Below are 15,335 nucleotides of genomic sequence, written 5' to 3'. Positions count from 1 at the left end.
CTCTGAAGGCCTGTGTTCTAGGTGTTACCAGACTATCTAAAGGCCTGTGTTCTAGGTGTTACCAGACTATCTAAAGGCCTGTGTTCTATGTACTAGGAGTTACCAGACTCTCTGAAGGCCTGTGTTCTATGTACTAGGTGTTACCAGACTATCTAAAGGCCTGTGTTCTATGTTCTAGGTGTTACCAGACTATCTGAAGGCCTGTGTTCTAGGTGTTACCAGACTCTCTGAAGGCCTGTGTTCTAGGTGTTACCAGACTATCTAAAGGCCTGTGTTCTAGGTGTTACCAGACTATCTAAATGCCTGTGTTCTATGTTCTAGGTGTTACCAGACTATCTAAAAGCCTGTGTTCTATGTACTAGGTGTTACCAGACTCTCTGAAGGCCTGTGTTCTAGGTGTTACCAGACTATCTAAAGGCCTGTGTTCTATGTTCTAGGTGTTACCAGACTATCTGAAGGCCTTGCTGAGTGTGGTTCCTCAGAGTAAAGCCAGTGAGCAGCAGCTGCAGCAGTTGGCCAAGCTGGCAGCATTACAACACCGTGCTAAAGATACCGTCTTCCTGCCCACCATGTAAGAACACGCACGCACACAAACACACACGCACGCACGCACGCACACACACACACGCACATACACACATACACACACACACGCACGCACACACGCACTCACACGCACATACACACATACACACATACACACACATACACACATACACACACACACACATACACACACACACGCACGCACACACGCACTCACACGCACATACACACATACACACACATACACACATACACACACACGCACACACACACGCACACACACCCACTCACACACACACACACATACATACACGCACACACACGCACATACACACACGCGCATACACCCACACTCACACCCACACGCACACACGCACACATTTTTGCGCGTGTAAAAATACCTAGATAATACAGATATCTATCATGTGTAAATATAACTAGATAATACAGATATCTAACATGTGTAAATATAACTGGATAACTAGATAATACAGATATCTAACATGTGTAAATATAACTAGATAATACAGATATCTATCATGTGTAAATATAACTAGATAATACAGATATCTAACATGTGTAAATATAACTGGATAACTAGATAATACAGATATCTGACATGTGTAAATATAACTAGATAATACAGATATCTATCATGTGTAAATATAACTGGATAACTAGATAATACAGATATCTAACATGTGTAAATATAACTAGATAATACAGATATCTATCATGTGTAAATATAACTAGATAATACAGATATCTGACATGTGTAAATATAACTAGATAACTAGATAATACAGATATCTGACATGTGTAAATATAACTAGATAATACAGATATCTAACATGTGTAAATATAACTAGATAACTAGATAATACAGATATCTAACATGTGTAAATATAACTAGATAATACAGATATCTGACATGTGTAAATATAACTAGATAATACAGATATCTATCATGTGTAAATATAACTAGATAATACAGATATCTAACATGTGTAAATATAACTAGATAATACAGATATCTGACATGTGTAAATATAACTAGATAACTAGATAATACAGATATCTATCATGTGTAAATATAACTAGATAATACAGATATCTGACATGTGTAAATATAACTAGATAATACAGATATCTAACATGTGTAAATATAACTAGATAATACAGATATCTGACATATGTAAATATAACATGATAATACAGATATCTAACATGTGTAAATATAACTAGATAACTAGATAATAAAGATATCTAACATGTGTAAATATAACTAGATAACTAGATAATACAGATATCTAACATGTGTAAATATAACTAGATAATACAGATATCTATCATGTGTAAATATAACTAGATAACTAGATAATACAGATATCTAACATGTGTAAATATAACTAGATAATACAGATATCTAACATGTGTAAATATAACTAGATAATAAAGATATCTAACATGTGTAAATATAACTAGATAACTAGATAATACAGATATCTAACATGTGTAAATATAACTAGATAATACAGATATCTATCATGTGTAAATATAACTAGATAACTAGATAATACAGATATCTAACATGTGTAAATATAACTAGATAATACAGATATCTAACATGTGTAAATATAACTAGATAATACAGATATCTATCATGTGTAAATATAACTAGATAACTAGATAATACAGATATCTATCATGTGTAAATATAACTGGATAACTAGATAATAAAGATATCTAACATGTGTAAATATAACTAGATAATACAGATATCTAACATGTGTAAATATAACATGATAATACAGATATCTATCATGTGTAAATATAACTGGATAACTAGATAATACAGATATCTAACGTGTGTAAATATAACTAGATAATACAGATATCTATCATGTGTAAATATAACTAGATAACTAGATAATACAGATATCTATCATGTGTAAATATAACTGGATAACTAGATAATACAGATATCTAACATGTGTAAATATAACTAGATAATACAGATATCTATCATGTGTAAATATAACTAGATAACTAGATAATACAGATATCTAACATGTGTAAATATAACTAGATAATACAGATATCTATCATGTGTAAATATAACTAGATAACTAGATAATACAGATATCTATCATGTGTAAATATAACTGGATAACTAGATAATACAGATATCTAACATGTGTAAATATAACTAGATAATACAGATATCTATCATGTGTAAATATAACTAGATAACTAGATAATACAGATATCTGACATGTGTAAATATAACTAGATAATACAGATATCTATCATGTGTAAATATAACTAGATAACTAGATAATACAGATATCTATCATGTGTAAATATAACTAGATAACTAGATAATACAGATATCTATCATGTGTAAATATAACTAGATAACTAGATAATACAGATATCTGACATGTGTAAATATAACTAGATAATACAGATATCTAACATGTGTAAATATAACTAGATAATACAGATATCTATCATGTGTAAATATAACTGGATAACTAGATAATACAGATATCTGACATGTGTAAATATAACTAGATAATACAGATATCTATCATATGTAAATATAACTAGATAATACAGATATCTGACATGTGTAAATATAACTAGATAATACAGATATCTATCATATGTAAATATAACTAGATAATACAGATATCTGACATGTGTAAATATAACTAGATAACTAGATAATACAGATATCTGACATGTGTAAATATAACTAGATAATACAGATATCTAACATGTGTAAATATAACTAGATAACTAGATAATACAGATATCTGACATGTGTAAATATAACTAGATAATACAGATATCTATCATGTGTAAATATAACTAGATAACTAGATAATACAGATATCTATCATGTGTAAATATAACTAGATAACTAGATAATACAGATATCTGACATGTGTAAATATAACTAGATAATACAGATATCTGACATGTGTAAATATAACTAGATAATACAGATATCTAACGTGTGTAAATATAACTAGATAATACAGATATCTATCATATGTAAATATAACTAGATAATACAGATATCTCCTCTCCTCTCCTCTCCTCTCCTCTCCTCTCCTCTCCTCTCCTCTCCTCTCCTCTCCTCTCCTCTCCTCTCCTCTCCTCTCTGTAGTGGTGAGGTCCAGGAGTATGTCCCCCCCCAGCTCTACATCAGACAGCCTCCTCAGCCCTGGCTCAACATGGTCACTCAGCATATGCAGCAGGTCTCTCCTCTGAGTCCTCACCAGGCCAGGGCTCAGTTCCTCGGTACGGGATGGATTCATTCATTGACAATATATATAGTGCCCACTATGGACCCCTGACGAACTTCACATAATGTGTGTGTCTCTGTGTCTCTGTGTCTCTGTGTCTCTGTGTGTCTCTGTGTCTCTCTCTGTGTGTGTCTCTGTGTGTGTGTCTCTGTGTGTGTCTGTGTGTGTCTCTGTGTGTGTCTCTGTGTGTGTCTCTATGTCTCTCTGTGTGTGTCTCTGTGTCTCTCTGTGTGTGTCTCTGTGTGTCTCTGTGTGTGTCTCTGTGTCTCTATGTCTCTCTGTGTGTGTGTCTCTGTGTGTGTCTCTGTGTGTGTCTCTGTGTGTGTCTCTGTGTGTGTCTCTATGTCTCTCTGTGTGTGTCTCTGTGTCTCTCTGTGTGTGTCTCTGTGTGTCTCTGTGTGTGTCTCTATGTCTCTCTGTGTGTGTCTCTGTGTCTCTCTGTGTGTGTCTCTGTGTGTCTCTCTGTGTGTCTCTCTGTGTGTGTCTCTGTGTGTCTCTGTGTGTCTCTCTGTGTGTCTCTGTGTGTCCAGGTCTGGTCAGTGCGTTCCCCATGTTTGGTTCCTCCTTCTTCTACATCCAGTCCAGCAGCAACATCTCCATCCTGGCTCCCTGTGTGTTGGCTGTCAACCAGAACGGACTGCACTTCCTACACAAGGACTCACATGTACGACTAGAGCCCTGCTTCTGTCTCTGTTTTTAAACACTTCTACGTTCACGTGTATGCTACCATGACTACAGAGGCATAAATATCATACCCCCTCAAAATGCTAACCTCCCCTGTTATTGTAATGGTGAGAGGTTAGCATTTCTTGGAGGTATGATATAAAATGCTAACCTCCCATGTTATTGTAATGGTGAGAGGTTAGCATGTCTTGAGGGTATGATATAAAATGCTAACCTCCCCTGTTATTGTAATGGTGAGAGGTTAGCATTTCTTGGAGGTATGATATAAAATGCTAACCTCCCCTGTTATTGTAATGGTGAGAGGTTAGCATGTCTTGGAGGTATGATATGAAATGCTAACCTCCCCTGTTATTGTAATGGTGAGAGGTTAGCATGTCTTGGAGGTATGCTATAAAATGCTAACCTCCCCTGTGATTGTAATGGGGAGAGGTTAGCATGTCTTGGGGATATGCTATTTCTATGTTTGTAACTTTATCACTCATAATTTTTCACAATTCATTTAGGACTGTCTGTAACTAATCATCTCTCTCCCTATCTCTTTCTCTCTCTATCTTTCCTCTCTATATCTCTCATCTTTCTCTCGGTCTCCCTCCCTCCCTCCCTCCCTCCCTCCCTCCCTCCCTCCCTCCCTCCCTCCCTCCCTCCCTCCCTCCATTTTTCTCTCTCTCTCTTTCCTCTCTATATCTCTCATCTTTCTCCCCCTCCCTCCCTCCCTCCCTCCCTCCCTCAGGACTCTGTCTCCCAGCTTACCACCCAGCCATACAGTAACAGTGTGTGTGTGTGTTTAGGAGGCCACGGCGCGTTACCCTCTGAATGAGATCCAGTCCACCAGAACCCAGAGACCAACAGGAGGCTCCAGCTCCTCCTATCCCTACATAGACATTCTGCTGGGAGACCTGCTGACACAGCGAATCACACAGCTGCAGCTAGAACAGGTCTGTGTGTCTGTGTTGGAACAATGTTGTGTCTGTGTCTAGGGTCTGGAGCTGTGTTGGAACAATGTTGTGTCTGTGTTGGAACAATGTTGTGTCTGTGTTGGAACAATGTTGTGTCTGTGTTGGAACAATGTTGTGTCTGTGTTGGAACAATGTTGTGTCTGTGTTGTCGTTGTGTCTGTGTTGGAACAATGTTGTGTCTGTGTTGGAACAATGTTGTGTCTGTGTTGGAACAATGTTGTTTCTGTGTCTAGGGTCTGGAGCTGTGTCGGGTCATTGCCATGCACATGGAAAACATGCTGTCTGTCCGGGAGAAGAGACTCACCCTGCCACCGAGTGAGATCACTCTGTTATAACACACTGTCTGTCTGTCTGTCTGTCTGTCTGTCTGTCTGTCTGCCAGTCAGTCAGTCAGTCAGTCAGTCAGTCAGACAGTCCGGGAGAAGAGACGTTAGAAGATGGTAGATGGTGGTAGATAGTGGTAGATGGTGGTAGTTAGTGGTGGATGGTGGTAGATGGTGGTAGTTAGTGGTAGATGTTGGTAGTTAGTGGTAGATAGTGGTAGTTAGTGGTAGATGGTGGTAGTTAGTGGTAGATGGTGGTAGTTGGTGGTAGATGGTGGTAGATAGTGGTAGATGGTGGTAGTTAGTGGTAGATGGTGGTAGTTGGTGGTAGATGGTGGTAGATAGTGGTAGTTGGTGGTAGATGGTGGTAGTTAGTGGTAGTTAGTGGTAGATGGTGGTAGTTGGTGATAGATAGTGGTAGATGGTGGTAGTTGGTGGTAGATGGTGGTAGATGGTGGTAGTTGGTGGTAGTTGGTGGTAGTTAGTGGTAGATGGTGGTAGATCGTGGTAGTTGGTGGTAGAAGGTGGTAGAAGGTGGTAGAAGGTGGTAGATGGTGGTAGATGGTGGTAGATGGTGGTAGATGGTGGTAGAATGTGGTAGATAGTGGTATATGGTGGTAGATGGTGGTAGAAGGTGGTAGATAGTGGTAGAAGGTGGTAGATAGTGGTAGAATGTGGTAGATGGTGGTAGTTAGTGGTAGATAGTAGTAAATCGTGGTAGTTGGTGGTAGATGGTGGTAGAAGGTGGTAGAAGGTGGTAGAAGGTGGTAGATGGTGGTAGATGGTGGTAGATGGTGGTAGATGGTGGTAGAAGGTGGTAGATGGTGGTAGTTAGTGGTAGTTAGTGGTAGATTGTGGTAGATGGTGGTAGAAGGTGGTAGATGGTGGTAGAAGGTGGTAGATGGTGGTAGAAGGTGGTAGATGGTGGTAGAAGGTGGTAGATTGATCGTTCTGTCTCTACACCACACTGTCTCAAGGGGGAGGAATAACTCTGATCTATCGGTAGTCTAAACTGTGCTACAGATTGACCATATTTTCCTAATTCAATGGAGGTGTTTTCAGTCTGATAGTCTCTCTTCTCTGGCAATAAAGTCCTGCATCAGGCAATAACAACATATTAGCTGGCGGTGGTTCTGGAGTTAAGAGAGAACTTGGTGAAAAACAATCAGGGAATTACACTTGACATGTGGACTGACGATTTTCCAAAAGAAGGCACGGTGGGCTGTTGGTTTCTGTCCCTCTGAAAACCAGAAGTAAATCATTCTAAATAACAAACTGTCTTTATTTACCACATTGTGGAAGAGTGACAGACCCTCTGCAGGAAGGGAGTTTCTGACACATGGAGTCCTCCTTTACTGATGTGAAGAAGAGACGGGAAGGGAGGTTCTGACACACGGAGTCCTCCTTTACTGAGGTGAAGAAGAGACGGGAAGGGAGGTTCTGACACACGGAGTCCTCCTTTACTGAGGTGAAGAAGAGACGGGAAGGGAGGTTCTGACACACGGAGTCGTCCTTTACTGATGTGAAGAAGAGACGGGAAGGGAGGTTCTGACACACGGAGTCCTCCTTTACTGAGGTGAAGAAGAGACGGGAAGGGAGGTTCTGACACACGGAGTCGTCCTTTACTGATGTGAAGAAGAGACGGGAAGGGAGGTTCTGACACACGGAGTCCTCCTTTACTGAGGTGAAGAAGAGACGGGAACGGAGGTTCTGACACACGGAGTCCTCCTTTACTGAGGTGAAGAAGAGACGGGAAGGGAGGTTCTGACACACGGAGTCCTCCTTTAGTGAGGTGAAGAAGAGACGGGAGGAAAGAGAGTCCGACGAGGATTTGTCTTTAATAAAGAAATGTTTTGACTGTTTTGTCCAAGTTAATCTTCTCATGTTGTGTTCTATTATCTGTGACACTGAGGTTACAAGAAGAATGTAAACTAAATCAATCTAATTAAATCCTATTCATAATGAATAATCAGTGGCTGTGTTGCAAAGCTTTTCATTTTCTTTCTTATTTATTTTATCTTGTACGAATTTATTTTATATTTTTTAGACGATACAAAACATACACATACAAACGGCAACCACATCACCCTGCCCAGACCCACCTGCTCACACCCCCATCTCCAACGCCCACATCACCCTGCCCAGACCCACCTGCTCACACCCCCATCTCCAGCGCCCACATCACCCTGCCCAGACCCACCTGCTCACACCCCCATCTCCAACGCCCACATCACCCTGCCCAGACCCACCTGCTCAAACCCCCATCTCCAGCGCCCGCATCACCCTGCCCAGACCCACCTGCTCAAACCCCCATCTCCAGCGCCCGCATCACTCTCTACCACATGGCCTCTGACGGGTTCGGATTTCTAAACTTTAAATATCGTTAATTATCAGTTAGAGACATGAGGAGGCCGTAGTCTGGTTTCTAACCCAGAAGGTAATGGGTATCGGTAGGAGGAGGCCGTAGTCTGGTTTCTAACCCAGAAGGTAATGGGTATCTGTAGGAGGAGGCCGTAATCTGGTTTCTAACCCAGAAGATAATGGGTATCTGTCGGAGGAAGGTATATAGTGGAGGGTCTACACCAGAAGGTAATGGGTATCTATAGAAGGAAGGTATATAGTGGAGGGTCTACACCAGAAGGTCCCCTCCTTGGGGAGGAACCTGACCTTAAAGATCTCCTCCAGGCCTGTCTGTTTGACTCCAAGTACCTTGGGGAGGAACCTGACCTTAAAGATCTCCTCCAGGCCTGTCTGTTTGACTCCAAGTACCTTGGGGAGGAACCTGACCTTAAAGATCTCCTCCAGGCCTGTCTGTTTGACTCCAAGTACCTTGGGGAGGAACCTGACCTTAAAGATCTCCTCCAGGCCTGTCTGTTTGACTCCAAGTACCTTGCTTGCTGTGGTAATAAGAAGGAGGAGATTCCAGCCCAAATTGGGGTTTATATACAACCACTGGTGGAGCCACTTCTCTGTCTGATGCAGCTGTTTGACCCAATGGGGGAATTATCTTGGTTTGAGCAGCTGTTTGACCCAATGGGGGAATTATCTTGGTTTGAGCAGCTGTTTGACCCAATGGGGGAATTATCTTGGTTTGAGCAGCTGTTTGACCCAATGGGGGAATTATCTTGGTTTGAGCAGCTGTTTGACCCAATGGGGGAATTGTCTTGGTTTGAGCAGCTGTTTGACCCAATGGGGGAATTATCTTGGTTTGAGCAGCTGTTTGACCCAATGGGGGAATTGTCTTGGTTTGAGCAGCTGTTTGACCCAATGGGGGAATTATCTTGGTTTGAGCAGCTGTTTGTTTCTACAACAGAAGGTAATGGGTATCTGTAGGAGGAAGGTATATAGTGGAGGGTCTACACCAGAAGGTAATGGGTATCAGGTCAGGTCAGGTTAGGTCAGGCCAGGCCAGGCCATGTCAGGTCAGGTCAGGCCAGGTCAGGTCAGGTTAGGCCAGGCCAGGTCAGGTTAGGTCAGGCCAGGTCAGGTTAGGTCAGGCCAAGTTAGGTTAGGTCAGGCCAGGTTAGGCCAGGCCAGGCCAGGTTAGGCCAGGTCAGGTTAGGTCAGGCCAGGTCAGGTCAGGTAAGGTCAGGTCAGGCCAGGTCAGGTCAGGCCAGGTTAGGTTATGTCAGGCCAGGTTAGGTTATGTCAGGCCAGGTTAGGTTATGTCAGGCCAGGTTAGGCCAGGCCAGGCCAGGCCAAGTCAGGTCAGGCCATGTCAGGTTAGGTGAGGTTAGGTCAGGTTAGGTGAGGTTAGGTCAGGCCAGGTTAGGTCAGGCCAGGTTAGGTCAGGCCGGGTTAGGCCAGGTCAGATTAGGCCAGGCCAGGTCAGGCCAGGTTAGATCAGGCCAGGTCAGGTCAGGTTAAGCCAGGTCTCATCCTGTCTGTTTGACTCCTGGTACCTTGGGGAGGGCCCTGACCTTAAAGATCTCATCCAGGCCTGTCTGTTTGACTCCAAGTACCTTGGGGAGGGCCCTGACCTTAAAGATCTCATCCTGTCTGTTTGACTCCAAGTACCTTGGGGAGGAACCTGACCTTAAAGATCTCCTCCAGGCCTGTCTGTTTGACTCCAAGTACCTTGGGGAGGAACCTGACCTTAAAGATCTCCTCCAGGCCTGTCTGTTTGACTCCAAGTACCTTGGGGAGGAACCTGACCTTAAAGATCTCCTCCAGGCCTGTCTGTTTGACTCCAAGTACCTTGGGGAGGGCCCTGACCTTAAAGATCTCATCCTGTCTGTTTGACTCCAAGTACCTTGGGGAGGAACCTGACCTTAAAGATCTCCTCCAGGCCTGTCTGTTTGACTCCAAGTACCTTGGGGAGGAACCTGACCTTAAAGATCTCCTCCAGGCCTGTCTGTTTGACTCCAAGTACCTTGGGGAGGAACCTGACCTTAAAGATCTCCTCCAGGCCTGTCTGTTTGACTCCAAGTACCTTGCTTGCTGTGGTAATAAGAAGGAGGAGATTCCAGCCCAAATTGGGGTTTATATACAACCACTGGTGGAGCCACTTCTCTGTCTGATGCAGCTGTTTGACCCAATGGGGGAATTATCTTGGTTTGAGCAGCTGTTTGACCCAATGGGGGAATTATCTTGGTTTGAGCAGCTGTTTGACCCAATGGGGGAATTATCTTGGTTTGAGCAGCTGTTTGACCCAATGGGGGAATTATCTTGGTTTGAGCAGCTGTTTGACCCAATGGGGGAATTGTCTTGGTTTGAGCAGCTGTTTGACCCAATGGGGGAATTATCTTGGTTTGAGCAGCTGTTTGACCCAATGGGGGAATTGTCTTGGTTTGAGCAGCTGTTTGACCCAATGGGGGAATTATCTTGGTTTGAGCAGCTGTTTGTTTCTACAACAGAAGGTAATGGGTATCTGTAGGAGGAAGGTATATAGTGGAGGGTCTACACCAGAAGGTAATGGGTATCAGGTCAGGTCAGGTTAGGTCAGGCCAGGCCAGGCCATGTCAGGTCAGGTCAGGCCAGGTCAGGTCAGGTTAGGCCAGGCCAGGTCAGGTTAGGTCAGGCCAGGTCAGGTTAGGTCAGGCCAAGTTAGGTTAGGTCAGGCCAGGTTAGGCCAGGCCAGGCCAGGTTAGGCCAGGTCAGGTTAGGTCAGGCCAGGTCAGGTCAGGTAAGGTCAGGTCAGGCCAGGTCAGGTCAGGCCAGGTTAGGTTATGTCAGGCCAGGTTAGGTTATGTCAGGCCAGGTTAGGTTATGTCAGGCCAGGTTAGGCCAGGCCAGGCCAGGCCAAGTCAGGTCAGGCCATGTCAGGTTAGGTGAGGTTAGGTCAGGTTAGGTGAGGTTAGGTCAGGCCAGGTTAGGTCAGGCCAGGTTAGGTCAGGCCGGGTTAGGCCAGGTCAGATTAGGCCAGGCCAGGTCAGGCCAGGTTAGATCAGGCCAGGTCAGGTCAGGTTAAGCCAGGTCTCATCCTGTCTGTTTGACTCCTGGTACCTTGGGGAGGGCCCTGACCTTAAAGATCTCATCCAGGCCTGTCTGTTTGACTCCAAGTACCTTGGGGAGGGCCCTGACCTTAAAGATCTCATCCTGTCTGTTTGACTCCAAGTACCTTGGGGAGGAACCTGACCTTAAAGATCTCCTCCAGGCCTGTCTGTTTGACTCCAAGTACCTTGGGGAGGAACCTGACCTTAAAGATCTCCTCCAGGCCTGTCTGTTTGACTCCAAGTACCTTGGGGAGGAACCTGACCTTAAAGATCTCCTCCAGGCCTGTCTGTTTGACTCCAAGTACCTTGGGGAGGGCCCTGACCTTAAAGATCTCATCCTGTCTGTTTGACTCCAAGTACCTTGGGGAGGAACCTGACCTTAAAGATCTCCTCCAGGCCTGTCTGTTTGACTCCAAGTACCTTGGGGAGGAACCTGACCTTAAAGATCTCCTCCAGGCCTGTCTGTTTGACTCCAAGTACCTTGGGGAGGAACCTGACCTTAAAGATCTCCTCCAGGCCTGTCTGTTTGACTCCAAGTACCTTGGGGAGGAACCTGACCTTAAAGATCTCCTCCAGGCCTGTCTGTTTGACTCCAAGTACCTTGGGGAGGAACCTGACCTTAAAGATCTCCTCCAGGCCTGTCTGTTTGACTCCAAGTACCTTGGGGAGGAACCTGACCTTAAAGATCTCCTCCAGGCCTGTCTGTTTGACTCCAAGTACCTTGCTTGCTGTGGTAATAAGAAGGAGGAGATTCCAGCCCAAATTGGGGTTTATATACAACCACTGGTGGAGCCACTTCTCTGTCTGATGCAGCTGTTTGACCCAATGGGGGAATTATCTTGGTTTGAGCAGCTGTTTGACCCAATGGGGGAATTGTCTTGGTTTGAGCAGCTGTTTGACCCAATGGGGGAATTATCTTGGTTTGAGCAGCTGTTTGACCCAATGGGGGAATTATCTTGGTTTGAGCAGCTGTTTGACCCAATGGGGGAATTATCTTGGTTTGAGCAGCTGTTTGACCCAATGGGGGAATTATCTTGGTTTGAGCAGCTGTTTGACCCAATGGGGGAATTGTCTTGGTTTGAGCAGCTGTTTGACCCAATGGGGGAATTATCTTGGTTTGAGCAGCTGTTTGACCCAATGGGGGAATTGTCTTGGTTTGAGCAGCTGTTTGACCCAATGGGGGAATTATCTTGGTTTGAGCAGCTGTTTGTTTCTACAACAGAAGGTAATGGGTATCTGTAGGAGGAAGGTATATAGTGGAGGGTCTACACCAGAAGGTAATGGGTATCAGGTCAGGTCAGGTTAGGTCAGGCCAGGCCAGGCCATGTCAGGTCAGGTCAGGCCAGGTCAGGTCAGGTTAGGCCAGGCCAGGTCAGGTTAGGTCAGGCCAGGTCAGGTTAGGTCAGGCCAAGTTAGGTTAGGTCAGGCCAGGTTAGGCCAGGCCAGGCCAGGTTAGGCCAGGTCAGGTTAGGTCAGGCCAGGTCAGGTCAGGTTAGGTCAGGTAAGGTCAGGTCAGGCCAGGTCAGGTCAGGCCAGGTTAGGTTATGTCAGGCCAGGTTAGGTTATGTCAGGCCAGGTTAGGTTATGTCAGGCCAGGTTAGGCCAGGCCAGGCCAGGCCAAGTCAGGTCAGGCCATGTCAGGTTAGGTGAGGTTAGGTCAGGTTAGGTGAGGTTAGGTCAGGCCAGGTTAGGTCAGGCCAGGTTAGGTCAGGCCGGGTTAGGCCAGGTCAGATTAGGCCAGGCCAGGTCAGGCCAGGTTAGATCAGGCCAGGTCAGGTCAGGTTAAGCCAGGTCTCATCCTGTCTGTTTGACTCCTGGTACCTTGGGGAGGGCCCTGACCTTAAAGATCTCATCCAGGCCTGTCTGTTTGACTCCAAGTACCTTGGGGAGGGCCCTGACCTTAAAGATCTCATCCTGTCTGTTTGACTCCAAGTACCTTGGGGAGGAACCTGACCTTAAAGATCTCCTCCAGGCCTGTCTGTTTGACTCCAAGTACCTTGGGGAGGAACCTGACCTTAAAGATCTCCTCCAGGCCTGTCTGTTTGACTCCAAGTACCTTGGGGAGGAACCTGACCTTAAAGATCTCCTCCAGGCCTGTCTGTTTGACTCCAAGTACCTTGGGGAGGGCCCTGACCTTAAAGATCTCATCCTGTCTGTTTGACTCCAAGTACCTTGGGGAGGAACCTGACCTTAAAGATCTCCTCCAGGCCTGTCTGTTTGACTCCAAGTACCTTGGGGAGGAACCTGACCTTAAAGATCTCCTCCAGGCCTGTCTGTTTGACTCCAAGTACCTTGGGGAGGGCCCTGACCTTAAAGATCTCATCCTGTCTGTTTGACTCCAAGTACCTTGGGGAGGAACCTGACCTTAAAGATCTCCTCCAGGCCTGTCTGTTTGACTCCAAGTACCTTGGGGAGGAACCTGACCTTAAAGATCTCCTCCAGGCCTGTCTGTTTGACTCCAAGTACCTTGGGGAGGAACCTGACCTTAAAGATCTCCTCCAGGCCTGTCTGTTTGACTCCAAGTACCTTGGGGAGGAACCTGACCTTAAAGATCTCCTCCAGGCCTGTCTGTTTGACTCCAAGTACCTTGGGGAGGAACCTGACCTTAAAGATCTCCTCCAGGCCTGTCTGTTTGACTCCAAGTACCTTGCTTGCTGTGGTAATAAGAAGGAGGAGATTCCAGCCCAAATTGAGGTTTATATACAACCACTGGTGGAGCCACTTCTCTGTCTGATGCAGCTGTTTGACCCAATGGGGGAATTATCTTGGTTTGAGCAGCTGTTTGACCCAATGGGGGAATTGTCTTGGTTTGAGCAGCTGTTTGACCCAATGGGGGAATTATCTTGGTTTGAGCAGCTGTTTGACCCAATGGGGGAATTATCTTGGTTTGAGCAGCTGTTTGACCCAATGGGGGAATTATCTTGGTTTGAGCAGCTGTTTGACCCAATGGGGGAATTATCTTGGTTTGAGCAGCTGTTTGACCCAATGGGGGAATTTTCTTGGTTTGAGCAGCTGTTTGACCCAATGGGGGAATTATCTTGGTTTGAGCAGCTGTTTGACCCAATGGGGGAATTATCTTGGTTTGAGCAGCTGTTTGACCCAATGGGGGAATTGTCTTGGTTTGAGCAGCTGTTTGACCCAATGGGGGAATTATCTTGGTTTGAGCAGCTGTTTGACCCAATGGGGGAATTATCTTGGTTTGAGCAGCTGTTTGACCCAATGGGGGAATTATCTTGGTTTGAGCAGCTGTTTGACCCAATGGGGGAATTATCTTGGTTTGAGCAGCTGTTTGACCCAATGGGGGAATTGTCTTGGTTTGAGCAGCTGTTTGACCCAATGGGGGAATTATCTTGGTTTGAGCAGCTGTTTGACCCAATGGGGGAATTATCTTGGTTTGAGCAGCTGTTTGACCCAATGGGGGAATTATCTTGGTTTGAGCAGCTGTTTGACCCAATGGGGGAATTATCTTGGTTTGAGCAGCTGTTTGACCCAAAGGGGGAATTATCTTGGTTTGAGCAGCTGTTTGACCCAATGGGGGAATTATCTTGGTTTGAGCTTTAATAAGCGTCTGTTAAATGTTATAAAGTTAATTTAGAATCTAACACCTCAAACTGCACCATGGTGTTTCTCTCCGTAGCCCACACGCACTTTATACATTTGGATAAGAAAGCATTTAAAGGCTGACGTTGGTTGATTTTCAATACTTCTGAGAGACAAAATTCAAACTCCGCCCTGTTAACTTTTGGACTTTTTAACATTCCCAGAAGGCACGTATTATAACAACCTACTGTAATGAAAAACCTATGGGGGTTTAACCTTCTGAGTTAATGATTATACTGAAGATAGCAGCCGCCTCTTAATGAGTTCAGATCTGTTCGCCAACCATCATCATCATCATTATTATTATTAACCCTGCATTATAATGATATAAAAGCCCCTTAGATATTAACGTATATTCCTCCAATCCTCTACATTTAATTAGATCTACGGGGACATTTTATTGACCTGCCAGTATTTTTATTCAGGATCCTCCTCTTATTGAGTTCCCGAGAGCCGTGTCAATTACTATTGGAT

The 15,335-nt window shown here is 44.6% G+C and overlaps 1 protein-coding gene across 1 annotated transcript in view; it reads left to right on the top strand.

The window, feature by feature from the left end:
• LOC118947127 (unconventional myosin-XV-like) overlaps positions 1-6,002 on the top strand; it is a 51,905-nt gene extending 45,903 nt beyond the window's left edge. Inside the window, exons 21-25 of the mRNA XM_036972341.1 lie at positions 438-571; positions 3,725-3,858; positions 4,394-4,527; positions 5,336-5,482; positions 5,737-6,002. Of these exons, the coding sequence (XP_036828236.1) occupies positions 438-571; positions 3,725-3,858; positions 4,394-4,527; positions 5,336-5,482; positions 5,737-5,838 (651 nt within the window). The 3' untranslated portion in view covers positions 5,839-6,002. The remainder of the gene's footprint in view (positions 1-437; positions 572-3,724; positions 3,859-4,393; positions 4,528-5,335; positions 5,483-5,736) is intronic.
• The last annotated feature ends 9,333 nt before the right edge of the window (positions 6,003-15,335 follow it).

The sequence above is a fragment of the Oncorhynchus mykiss genome, unplaced genomic scaffold (assembly GCF_013265735.2).
Source record: "Oncorhynchus mykiss isolate Arlee unplaced genomic scaffold, USDA_OmykA_1.1 un_scaffold_140, whole genome shotgun sequence".
Classification (NCBI taxonomy): Eukaryota; Metazoa; Chordata; class Actinopteri; order Salmoniformes; family Salmonidae; genus Oncorhynchus; species Oncorhynchus mykiss.
The sequence above is the reverse complement of the archived record's forward strand: the minus strand, read 5'-3'. Positions and strand labels throughout refer to the sequence as shown.